Source organism: Palaemon carinicauda, chromosome 13, assembly GCF_036898095.1.
Source record: "Palaemon carinicauda isolate YSFRI2023 chromosome 13, ASM3689809v2, whole genome shotgun sequence".
Taxonomy (NCBI): domain Eukaryota; kingdom Metazoa; phylum Arthropoda; class Malacostraca; order Decapoda; family Palaemonidae; genus Palaemon; species Palaemon carinicauda.
Window position 1 is genome coordinate 33,770,789 of NC_090737.1, and position 12,857 is coordinate 33,783,645.

The window sequence follows — 12,857 nt, forward strand, 5'->3', positions numbered from 1 at the left end:
GGGGTCTAGGCTTTCCCGGAAGAGAGACCCCCGAACTGTCGAACGCTCTCATGATTACCTGCCGCAGCCAGAAGGAGATCGTATTCTCAGAGACCGGCTTCTTCACTAGTCCTGAAGAGGCGAACAGACTCTTGGTCTTGGGGCGAAGTCTGGCCGTTCTCTCTAGGTACTTACGTACCGCTCTGACTGGGCACAGTAGTAAGTCCCTTGGGTTGTCTGAATGCGGGGTTGCTAGCACTGAGAACCCCTCAAACCTAGGGTTCCAAACATCTGGGTTCCGAGTCTTGGCTACGAAGGTAGGCAAGAACCTGTAGGCAAGAACCTGAAAGTAGCTTCTCGCCACCCCTTCGAGTGTGAGACCTCGTAAGACAGCCCATGAATCTCACTTACTCTTTTTGCCGACGCAAGGGCTAACAGGAAGACCGTCTTGAGGATGAGCTCCTTGTCCAGGATATCTTTGAGAGGCTCGAAGGGGGGGGGGGGGTTTCTGAAAGCATCTTCAGCACTCTAGCCACATCCCACTGGGGAACTCTAGTGGCCTGGGGGAACACGACTGCTCGAAGCTCTTGATGAGCATCAAGATATGTCTGGACGCACCTAGGTCGATGCCCTTCAGGAGGAAGACTTGGCCTAACGCCGCCCGGACTCCTTTGATGGCTGGTATGGACGTGCCCACTTCGTCCCTCAGATAGACCAGGAAGTCGGCTATCTCGTGAATGGAGTCCAACAGCCTGATGTTCTTCGAGGTGCACCATTTGGTAAAAGTAGCCCACTTTGCTTGGTATACCGCGACCGAGGACCGTCTTAGGTATCCTGACATAATTGCTGCGGTCTTCTTCGAATATCCTTCCTTCCTCAGGAGATGCTTGATAACATCCACGTGTGAAGGCGGAGGGACCGAGGATTTTCGTGAAACCTTTGGAAGCGAGGTTGTCGGAGAAGGTCTGGTCTGTCCGGAAGGGGCCGAGGTGGAAGGCGCGCCCGTTCCTTTAGGTCTGCGAACCATTCTCTCTCCGGCCACCAAGGCGCTACCAAAGTCATCCACAGGTTGTTCGCCCGCCTCACTCTGTTGAGTACTTGTCTGAGCATCCCGAAGGAGGGGAAGGCGTATACGTCGAGATTGTCCCAAGGATGTTCAAAAGCGTCATCGAACGCTGCTGTTGGATCTGGCACAGGAGAACAAAACACGGGGAGCTGTGCGTTTAGTCTCGTGGCGAAGAGGTCTACTACCGGAGAGCCCCACTTCAGGATGATGGTCTCTGCCACTCTTGGGTGTAGGGACCATTCCGACCCTACTACCTGACCCATCCTGCTGAGGCCGTCGGCTGAGACGTTCTTCTTTCCCGGAATGAACCTGGCTGTGATCTTGATCTGTTCCTCCTCTGCCCATTCCAGGAATTCCGTTGTGAGACTGCACAGCTCCTTCGATTTCAGTCCTCCTTGCTTTTTCATGTAGGCCACCACCGTGGCGTTGTCGCACATCAGAGCCACGGTGTTTCCCCGGAGTAGATGAACGAACTCTCGGCATGCCCTTTGCACGGCCATCAGTTCTAACACGTTTATGTGCCGGCTCCTCTCCTCGGAGTCCCATTTTCCTTTCGCTGCCTTCTCGAGAAGATGGGCTCCCTAACCCTCCTTGGATGCGTCCGTGAAAAAGGAGCATCTTCGGAGGGTGACTGCGAAGGGCAATCCTTTGAGGGTGTTTGTTCTGACGCGCCACCACTTCAGAACTTCCTTCGTCTCCGGGAACAACGAGACTATCTTGTGTGGGGAGTCCCCCTGGTTCCAGAGCTCTTTCAGGTTCCACTGAACGCCCGAGTCTGCACCTCTCCTGGGGGACCAACTTCTCCAACGACATGAGGTGGCCTATCAATCGTTGCCAGTCCTTGGCTCTCCTGGTCTGGTCCGACAGGAAGGGCCGGAGTATCTGATCTAGGTTGTCTAGTCTCTCCGCGGAGGGGAAGGCTCTAGCCAACCGGGAGTCTAGAACCATCCCTAGGTAGGTCATCCTGGTGGAGGGTACCAGCTGTGAATTCTCCATGTTGATGGTGATACCCAAGACACCGCAGAACAGCAGAAGTTTCGCGCCTTGCTCCCTCAGTGTTCCCTCTGAGGCTAAAAGTAACAACCAGTCGTCTAGGTACCGAATCAGGCGGGATGCCCTGTTCGTGTGCCCAGGCCGAGACTGTTGCGAAGACCCTCGTGAAGACCTGAGGAGCTGTCGACAGTCCGAAGCAGAGGGTTCTGAATTGTAACGTCTGGGTACCCCATTTCACTCTTAGAAATTTCCTGCTGGAGGGGTGGGCAGGGGTCTGGAAGTAGGCGTCCTTGAGGTTTATGGACATCATGAAGTCCTCTTCCCTCAAAGCCGCCTAAACCGACTTCGGGGTGTCCATCTTGAAGTCGGTCTTGCACACGAACTTGTTGAGGGCTGAAAGATCTATGACTGGTCTCCAGCCCCCTGTCGCTTTCTCACCAGGAAGAGCCTGCTGTAGAACCCCGGTCCTGGATCCTTGACTGGCTCTACTGCCCCTTTTGCAAGCATGGCCGAAACTTCCTCCTGCAATGCTGTTCTTCTCAAGGGGTCCTTGGGCGCCAACCACGGATCCGCTCCGTGGTCCCGCCAAGCTTGCCAAGAGTGTTATAGGCATCCCCCTACCTTAGGCTTCGGCAGAAGTAGGGGGCCTCCCTTCCTATCTCCTTCGAGAGGCGCGGCTGGAACATCCTCTCCTGGAGCTAGAGTAGGTTGGCCTGAAGTTCGCCTGAGGGGCCGAAGTACCCCTACGGGAGGGCTGCGAGGGCTGGTGCTAAGACACCGACGGGGTGTCCCTTCTAGGATGGATAGGCGAAGCGCGGGGTGGGTGAGAGACATCCGAAGAGGGTCTCCTGTGGGCAGGTCGTCTTGTCGGTGGGGTCTGGGGTTACAGCTTCCTCAAGTTTCCTGACCCTCTCCATAGTCTCTTCTACTGCCTTCAGGGGGGAACACCGACTCGCCCCACAGAGGTAAGTTCCTCAAGGCTCTCGCCTCTCTGTCCGGTAGTCTCCTGACCAGCTTGCTCAGGACTGTGTACCTCTTCCACAGGACCCAGTTGGCTGCCTGAGAGAGGGACTGGTACGAGAGGAACTTTGAGTGCTTTGGCCCCCGAACTAATCAGCTCCCTCAGCAAGGACTCATTCTCGGGGACGGAGAGGTCGTGAGAGGCCTGAAAATATACCAACCTGCAGGCCCACCAGTCCAACCATGAAGATACGTAGACTAAATCAAGGTCCATATCCTCCACCATGGAGGTTTCTGCCGGAGAAAAACACACTGGAGCGGAGGACGCCCTATCTTCAGCCGCTCCCTGGTTCAGGATAGCAATTGCTGGCTCCACGGTACAGGGACCTCCGCGGCGCCCCTCCGGGAGATAAAAGCGTTTCTGTGTTTTAAGACCCTGAGTAGTTTGGAGGCGCTCTGATTCCTGGGCGCGTCCGCCTGGCTGGCTATCTATGTGGTCCATACCCAGCCTAACGTCCCTCGCCAGGGGAAGAGACAGCGAAGGCCTCTGCTGCACAGGGTTATCCACTAGCCTGCTAATGCCGGAGAGCCAGGCTTCATCTGTCGAGGTTTCGGCTCATCCTGCCTATGATGCCGCCTGATGAGGGCTAGGACCTTCCTATAGGTGAAGACCTCGTCTGTCGAACAGTGGCCGCCATCCACGAGGCCTTCGGCCAACTGGTCCTCCGCCTGAGTAGGCACGTCTACGAAGAAGGGTTCCACGTGAGGTGGAGGAATCTTTTTCTCGTGGAGAGCCCTTTGCGGCTCAACTCGCTGAGTGGGCAGCTCCGCTGGGACGGAAGTAGCCGTCATGGGTCTACTGCCTCCTGCGGAGATCCATGGAGCTGCGGGCTTCCCCGTGCTGGCCGGTTGATTACTTCGTTCAGGGCGGGCCATCGAAGAACTGGAGGCCGGGACAAGGCTGCCAGTCCGAAGGGGCGACTCTCTCCGCTGGGCGGATGAAGTCGGAACCTTAGCGGGCTTATGCCTGTCGACCGAGACCTGGTGCGATGACTTCCATCGATGATCGGGTCTGCTGGAGGAGACGTACCGCGAGGATGGTGAAGGAGCTCTAGGGAGCCAGCCAGAGGTACTCGGGTCTGCTGAAGCTCCTAGGAGGTGGCTGCGGGGGATGGTGACTCGCACCCATTCGCCTTTTGACGAGCGGCGGCTCCTGTGTTTCCTCCTGGGGAATCGGGAACGTCTCCTGGCGTGGCGTGATCGGGAACGGGAATGGGACCTCCTCCTACAGGATCTCTCTCGTCTCCTCCTCGAGTCCCTCAGACCTTCGTCCTCCAAGGAGAAAGAGTACGACCCCAAAAGAGGAGACCGATGACTGGTAGGAATGCGCTGAATCGTCCGAGGCGTCCCGTGTTGCTGGTGGATCTTCGTGCCGATCTGCAGGCGAAGAAGGTTGAAGAAAGACGGGCGGGAGCGTTGCCGACGGCGCCGGGGGAGAGCGAGGCACTTTTTTGCCGACAAACCAGGTGTCGAACTCCTCTTCCAGTCTCATGGGCGACCTGAAGGGCGTCCTCGGCGGCGCCCACACAAGGGGGACCGAATTCGGTGAATCTTCCTTCTCGGCGTCTCCCCCGGCTGCTGACGTACCTGAAACACAGACCCAGAAGCGGGGCAAGAGGCTGTTGCGGGCTTCCCCCACATAAGATCGTCGGAAGAGACGGGCCCTGCTGGCACCAGGACCTCGTCTCCCGAACACACTCCCGTCCCTCCCTCAGCCCTTCCACTTGCCTGAACAGACACAACATCCCAACCAACAGACATAACAGACTCCTGGGGAAGAGCAATGAGCCGCTTCCCCGCAACGGACTTACCTCGTCCCCTACTCTGGTTAGGGGAAGACGGCAGAGAAGCCCTCTCCGAAGAGGCATCGGGCGAAGCAAGAGGAGAGGCAATGCTTGACTTCTTCGGCGATCTCTTGGTAGCCTTCTTCTTTTTGGTGCCGTAGCGCACCCACTGTATTTCGTTCCAGGATTCACACTCCGGAAACGTGGTTGTAGGGGAACACACACTGCCCTTACACGACGAACACAGAGTGGGGGTCGACTTCCGGCTTGGAAAGAAAGGCCCCACAAGATTTACCGGCCATAGGCCCAGGGCAACAGCGGGGATGCTCCATAACGAACCAATAAGCACCAAAACGACACAGGAACACAGAGGGAAAGGTAAGGTATGAACACAAGGGGACCACGTGGGAACCTCGTGGGACACAAAGGGTGGGGGGACACAAAGGGTCGCACTGGGTAAGGAGAGCGCGGCGAGATGTTATCACGACGCGACCAGAAAACTTACTGGAGGTCGAGACCTGAGCGAGCACACTCTCTGACCCCGGGTCGCCTCATAGCGCGTATTCCTCCGCCAGAGGTAACCCCGCATAGAAAACGGAGATAGGGTAAACTACACAAAATTCTGGTTGGTTGGGAGGAGATCCCAGATACTCCTAAGAAAGTAGTTCGAGGTAAGTACTCCGTGTTGGAACAAACATATTTTAAGCTCAAGCTCATCACAGGTCAACTTTCGTGATTTCTATACATACATATCCATATGCCCTTTCTGAGTAGGGATACCCCAATGTGGTGAAAGGAACGGTGTATCACCATGATCAGCAATGCTGTACTTGTCCGGGCTACGCATACTACGTTGGTTTGCTGTAAACAATCGGACAAAAGTCTTCCACCATCACCAATCCATAATGAAAACTCGCCAAACCCCAGACATGAATAAGACAAGTCTGAGGACCTTGTCCTCCGGTGGACTAGAAATGGCTTGTTGTATCCATATGATGTACATTCTTTCACAATCTTGACTTTTAAATTTTTCAAATTGGAGAATAAATGAAAAAAAAAAAATCACAAAGTTAGTAAAATAGCTTACCGGTACCGCCTGGCTGGAACACGTCGCCTACTACGAGGAAGAGGAATTTCTTCATCAGAACGGTCGCTTTTAGGAGAACAAAGGCGATTTGGTCTTTTAGTCCGAGAGGCAACGGAAACCATTTCTTCCTCCCCTCCATCATACCGACGTCGACCCCTTCGTCTAGATTCAGCACCAGTACTGTGGAATCGAGATGAACGACTCCTTGATACCATCACTGAATCTGAACTCATATGCCTGTGGGATCAATTTGGGGGAGGAAGAAACAAAAACAGTTAGTTATACAGTACTAGGCTTTATATATCTAAAAAAAAAAAATAAATAAATAAATAAAAGGTTACAAATCAATGCAATTTCAAATTCTGGGATACGTGAAGTTGGAGATGATGAAGGGAGCAGTAATGGTTTAAAAGATCAAGATAAGCAACTGGCGACATCTAACCGAGACCCTCTGCGCCAATAGTCGTAAGAGGAGATGACGATGAAGGTGCGCTACTTTTATGGAAGATCTTACTTTTATTACCTTATCAATAACCTTAAATTATATTTCTGTACAATCAAAAATAATTTCTCCAATAAAATATTACTAGTTTTTTTTTCATGAATTCAAATTCTAAATGTGCGATCACTGCTTTAATTAAACTAATATGAATCTAAAAATTTTCTTAGGTTGTGTTTAAGGAAACAATTAAATAGGCAAAAATAAGAGAAACTTGTTCCATCATCCTTACCGGCGCAATTTTCTAGCGGGCCGTGGTTCATCATTCTCTGGTTCGGAACTCGGAACCATGGTTGGATATCCTCGAAGCTTCTTATTTCCAACCAACCATGACTGCTGATCAAAATCTTTATACTTTCGTCGCCTTAAACTGCGTCTCACACCTGAAGGACATACAAATATTTAAAAATCTTTAGCAAACATTCCTCCATATTCAGATATCTTTAACAAACATGTCTCCCTATGCAGATATCTTTAGTAAACAAATATTTCTCCATATTCAAGTATATTTAACAAACATTTCTCCATATTTGTATCATATTTTATAAAAAAAAAAAATAGATCAAATTAAGAGCTCTGTATGTGTAAAATAAATTTGGAATAGTTGTTAAATGTCCCTACTGAGAAAAAATAGGATACTATTATCAAATACATGATCAGCCTTTTTTATATATACATAAGATCCTCAACTTACAAAATTGGTTACAAGCTTTTTGTAAGTTGAATTGTTTGCAAGTCCAATTTTATTGAATTTTGGCCTTTGGTAAACCAGATCTGAATTCCATGCCTTTGATATCCAGCTACATAAGTCAACAAATGGTCGGATTACATATGAAATAAAAAACAGGTTATTACTAATGTTGCTTTGCTAACTGTATTAAATGATATAATACTGCTTGATCACAGTATTTCCTTATCTTTGTTATTTTCAATTGGATTTGTGTTTGCATCACCAAATATTTGTAAGTTGAGGACCTGTATCATTATTGTATTGGTTGCACATGTGGAATGTCACTATTACTGAAATATTGTGGTCACAAACCTACACTCTAGGTATTATTCACATAATTAGCCATATTCAGCTGAAACTATTTCTAGTCATTATTTTTCCCTAAAAACCTAAAATTAGATTTTTTTTTTTTTTCAGAAATTCAATGTTTCTGCATGTCTCCACTGTGATATCAATTAGTATGTTTCTTAATAGAAAATGTAAAAAATTATAAGTACATACATGCATACACTCATACAAGCATACATCCTACAAAGACGGACATGCTCTTAAGCTTATCTGAGGATTGCAACGATCCTAAGTCATGTTACTGAAAATCAATGTATTGTAAATATATTTCTACAGTAGTTCTTGTTTGCAACAAAAAGCTAATTACAAAATCAAAAACTAAACTAACACTGTTCAAACTTACCTATTTCATCCTCCACAATTCCCTCATCTCCAAGATCATCACCATTCATCATATATGCATTCTTCCTAATACTTTTCTGATTTTTACCTCGCTGTCCTCGAGTACGCCTGGACTGACTGAGCTGAAATAGCTCATCATCAGTATCTGTATCCCCCTCTATGCCAACGGCCTCATCTTGTCTCTTGTGTGGAAGCGCTCTTCTTGGTATAGGCTCTGAAAGCCAAAACACTGTCTTAGTAACAGAAATAAGTATTTAAGACAATTGAAATATTTTAAAGTATAAGTTTGTCCACATTCTTCACCACCTGTACAAATTCAGAATCATCACATTTTGCTATACAGAATACTACCATACCTATTTGTAAGTTAGAATTATCTCCAAGTTACAATTCTACATTCAGTGTGCTGAAGTGAATGTTATGAACAGCAGCAACAACCACCATTGTTGCATACAGTATGCGATTGGTGGAGTACAAACTAAAGACAATCCAATTAAAAATAGGCCTCTCTCAATTTAGAACCTGAATAGTACATCAATTTAGAACCTGAATCGTGTACTAGAGGCATGCTTTGGATTGCATTTCTACCTCGTGAAAGATTTTACCCCTAGGAAGTTATAGTTTGAAGAAAAACACAACAAATACTAAATTTCAATTCAAAATTTTATCAAATTGGAGTTTTCAATTAGAAATAAAATTTCATTGTCTGTAGCCAATAGTTTTCTCCATATTCTTGTCTTCGCACTTACTGTATATGCCTGAAATACCACTTGATCTAGGTATTCACCGATGTTCTCTTTTTTCATATGCAGCAAGTCTTCTCCCTATTACCTCTGACTACATGTACCAAACTGTTTAACATATGTTCATTAAACCATATGAATTCAATTACCAGCAGCTGGACACATCTTTACGTAACCTCCATGTTTAAAAGTAACTTATAAGTGGTAGAGGCCATAGACTGAACAATGTCCAAAAGTTCATCCATTTATACCTACGATCACTCCATACAAACTAGGACCAGGGAGGGCTGGGCAATGGCTGCTGATGACTAAGTAAATACACTCATAGGATCCCTAACCATCTCTAGCTCGCAAGGATAGTGCAGAAACTACTAAATTTAGAAACTATGGGACTTGAGTCATGTTTTACAGGGATTTTTCCGATAAAGTAACCACAACTTAACCCTTTCACTGCGGAGAACGACTTTAGTTTACTCAGATTCATAACATTTCACTGCGGAGAACGACTTTACTCCACACCGCATTGTGAAAAAATGTCTTGTTTGTTTGTTATTTGTGGAGCTGAATTGTAAAGGAATAATAATTTTATGTTTAGGTATTCATAACAGTTTTATTCATAAAAGCGTAAGAAATTTTAAGCTTAGCGCCTTTTGTTGACAATTTATCTGGCTTTATATGCTGCCATCTGTTGCCGATTTTATGAAATACCCCACTCTCTGAAGCTCTCGTCATTCTTCTCCCCTTCACTCAATGATTTTGGTAATTTTTTTGTAATTTTTACGTTATGTCAACATGAAATTATGATATATATGCATGTTTTTTTTTTTCAATATAAATCAATATTATTCATTGAGTTATCGTAATATCATGCTTTCCAAAGTTCATTTACCGTAAGTAAAAGGTTGTTTACATTAGAGCTCAACAGTTGCCATGACAACTACACAATAAAAACGTTATTCATAGCATTGGAAGTTCGAAATGTGACAGGTAATGGTGTTTTCAGACATCAATATAGAAATTTACTATATTAAATGAGTTATAGTCAAATAACACAAATTCACGAGAAAAAAAGTTTTGTGTCCTAAATCCGAAGAATTGTTTACATTCGTCAGCTAACGTTCAGTCGGTAAGTTGCCTATCAGTCACTTCATTTTTTAACAGCATAATTTAGTGATACTAGTTGTTAATAAAGATGACAAATTCGTAGATAATTTGTATTTTTCCTAACTATACAAAGCTTAGCTATTTATTAGGGGTTACACTTTCGGTGGAGCTGAAATGACGAGCCATTAAAATTTAGCGAGGGTTAACTACCCACAACGCTAGATAGTGGGGGTAGGTGGGGGGGGGGGGGGGGTTAGCTCGCTACGACTCCAATTCACACCTGTGATTTAGTCACTTTATTTGGAGGTAGGACTTCAAGGGGGATAGGGATGGCGGGCAAGTTTGTATAAATAGCTAAGGTTTGTATAGTTACGAAAAATCTAAAATTTTAAGTAATTTGTATTTTTCCTAACAGTACTTACCTCAAACTACTTTCTTTGGAGTATCTGGGATCTCCTCCCAACCAACCAGAATTTTGTGTAGTTTACCCTACTCGCGTTTTCTATGCGGGGTAACCTCTGGCGGAGTGATACGCGCCAAGAGGCGACCCAGGGTCAGAGAGCATGCTCGCTCAGGTCTCGATCTCCAGTAAGTTTTTGACAGATAGGTTTCTACTAAGTCCTGTAAGGCACTCGGGCAGGATGGGCGGGCCGTAACCCGTAAGTAGTTCGAGGTAAGTACTGTTAGGAAAAATACAAATTACTTAAAATTTGTGATTTATTCCAACACGGAGTACTTACCTTGAACTACTTTCTTAGGAGACTTATACCTTAGGAGGTGGGAGTGACCCTCAGGACCCAGAGACCACAATGAGTAGAGAAAAAATGGAACCTAGATAGGAGGCTAGGTTCTGGTGACCCCCAAAGGAAAACACGAGAAATAGCGAAAACTACCCAAAAACTATCTTAGTGTCTAAGTAACTCACCTCTGTAAAAAATCCTTGGAGACATTCTTTCACTGATGGAGAATCCCATGACCGTCAAAGGATTTTAGGGACATTTAAGGGAAGGTAAAAGGGAAAAAGGTGGGGGGGGGAAATTAAGGAAGGAACTTGTGTCTCTTGGACTTACTGCCCGTGGTTTTCCCCAGGGGTACACCTTTAAATCTTTTGAAGCGCTGAAGTGACGGGACCGAGAGAGAATCCGTTCAGGGTCCTCCTCGAACAATGCTTCAAGTAGTGAGCTGTGAAGGTTGACGGACTAGACCATGTACCTGCCCTCAGGATTTGGCACACTGCCATGTTCTTCTCAAAGGCAAACGAAGTACTTGGCCCTTTGTCATGGGGTCTACGCTTACCCGGAAGAGGAACCCCTGCACTACTGTAGGCTCTCATGATCACCTGCCGTAGCCAGAAGGAGATCGTATTCTTGGAGACTGGCTTCTTTACTAGTCCCGAGGAGACGAACAGACTCTTGATTTCGGGTCAAAGTCTGGCTGTCCTCTCTAAGTACTTCCGTTACCCCCCTGACAGGGCACAGAGGCAAGTCCCTCGGGTTGTCCCAACGAGGGATTGCCGGCACTGAGAATCCTTCAAACTTGGGGTCCCAAACTGCTGGATTCTGAGTCTTGACCACGAAGGTTGATACGAACCTGAAGGTAGCTTCACGCCACCCCTTCAAGTGTGATACCTCGTATGACAGTCCATGAATCTCCCTTACCCGTTTTACTGTCTTGAGGGTAAGCTCTCTGTCCAAGATGTCCTTTAGGGGTTCGAAGGGAGGTTCTGACAGCATCCTCAGGACTCTGGCCACGTCCCACTGGGGTACCTTAACTGCCTGAGGGGGGGGCACGATTGCTCGAAACTCTTGATGAGCATCGAGTATGTCTGGAGGTACCCAGGTCGATGCCCTTCAGGAGGAAGAGTTGGCCCAGGGCAGCCAGGACTCCTTTGATGGCTGGGATGGACACGTTTACCTCGTCCCTGAGATAGACCAGGAAGTCCGCTATCTCCGGGATGGAGACCTGCAACGGCTTGATGTTCTTCGAGATGCACCACTTAGTGTAGGTAGCCCATTTTGCCTGGTATACTGCGGCTGACTAACGTCTCAGGTACCCTGACATCCTTGTTGCTGTCTTCGCCGAATATCCTTCTCTCCTCAGGAGGCGCTCCATAACCTCCACGCATGAAGGCAGAGGGACCGAGGGTTTTCGTGGAACCTTTGAAAGTGCGGTTGCCGGAGAAGGTCTGGTCTGTCCGGAAGGGGCCAAGGTGGAAGGCGCGCCAGTTCCTTTAGATCCGCGAACCACTCTCTCTCCGGCCACCAGGGCGCTACCAAAGCCATCCACAGGTTGTCCGCTCACCTCACCCTGTTGAGGACTTACCTGAGCATCCCGAAGGGAGGGAAGGCGTAAACGTCGAGGTTGTCCCAAGGGTGTTGGAAGGCGTCCTCGAACGCCGCCTACGGATCTGGCACAGGAGAACAAAACACGAGGAGCTGTGCGTTCAGTCTCGTGGCGAAGAGGTCTATCACTGGGATCCCCACTTCTGAATGAGAGTCTTGGCCACTTCGGGTTCAAGGACCACTCAGACCCTACCATTTGACCCATTCTGCCGAGACCGTCGGCCAGGACGTTTCTCTTCCCTAGGATGAATCTGGCTGAGATCTTTATATGCTCTACTTCGGCCCATTCCAGTAACTCCATCGTGAGGTCGCACAGCTCCTTCGATCTCAGTCCTCCTTGATTCTTCATGTAGGCTACCACCGTCGTTGTCGCACATCAGTGCCACGGCGTTTCCCCGGAGCCGATGGACGAACTCTAGGCACGCTCTTCACACTGCCATCATCTCTAGCACGTTTATGTGCAGGTTCTTCTCCTCGGCGAACCATCTTCCTCTTGCTGTTCTGTCGAGGAGATGAGCACCCCAACCCTCCTTGGATGCGTCCGTGAACAGGAGCATCTCCGGAGGGTTGGCTGCGAAGGGCATTCCTTTGAGGGTGTTCGATCTGTCGTGCCACCACTCTAGGACTTCCTTCGTCTCCAGGGACATAGGGACCACCTTGTGCAGGGAGTCTCTCTGGTTCCAGGTCTCCTTTAGGTTCCATTGTACTCCCCTGAGTTTGAGTCTTCCCTGTGAGATTAGCTTCTCTAACGACACGAGGTGGCCTATCAGCCTCTGCCAGTCCTTGGCTCTCCTGGGCTGATCCGACAGGAAGGGCCGGA

The 12,857-nt window shown here is 48.1% G+C and overlaps 2 protein-coding genes across 6 annotated transcripts in view; one reads left to right on the plus strand and one right to left on the minus strand.

Annotated features, from left to right (window-relative positions):
• tefu (Serine/threonine-protein kinase tefu) overlaps positions 1-12,857 on the plus strand; it is a 912,746-nt gene that overhangs the window by 352,769 nt on the left and 547,120 nt on the right. The window lies entirely within an intron of this gene.
• The window catches only part of LOC137652269 (ATPase family AAA domain-containing protein 2-like), a 102,471-nt gene that overhangs the window by 61,277 nt on the left and 28,337 nt on the right, over positions 1-12,857 (minus strand). For 3 of the 5 annotated variants that reach the window (XM_068385548.1, XM_068385546.1, XM_068385551.1), the window contains 3 exons: positions 7,850-8,062; positions 6,661-6,811; positions 5,930-6,166 (listed from right to left, as the gene is read on the minus strand). In XM_068385548.1, coding sequence (XP_068241649.1) covers positions 5,930-6,166; positions 6,661-6,811; positions 7,850-8,062 — 601 coding nt within the window. The remainder of the gene's footprint in view (positions 1-5,929; positions 6,167-6,660; positions 6,812-7,849; positions 8,063-12,857) is intronic. The other 2 variants (XM_068385549.1, XM_068385550.1) reach the window with 1 other exon arrangement.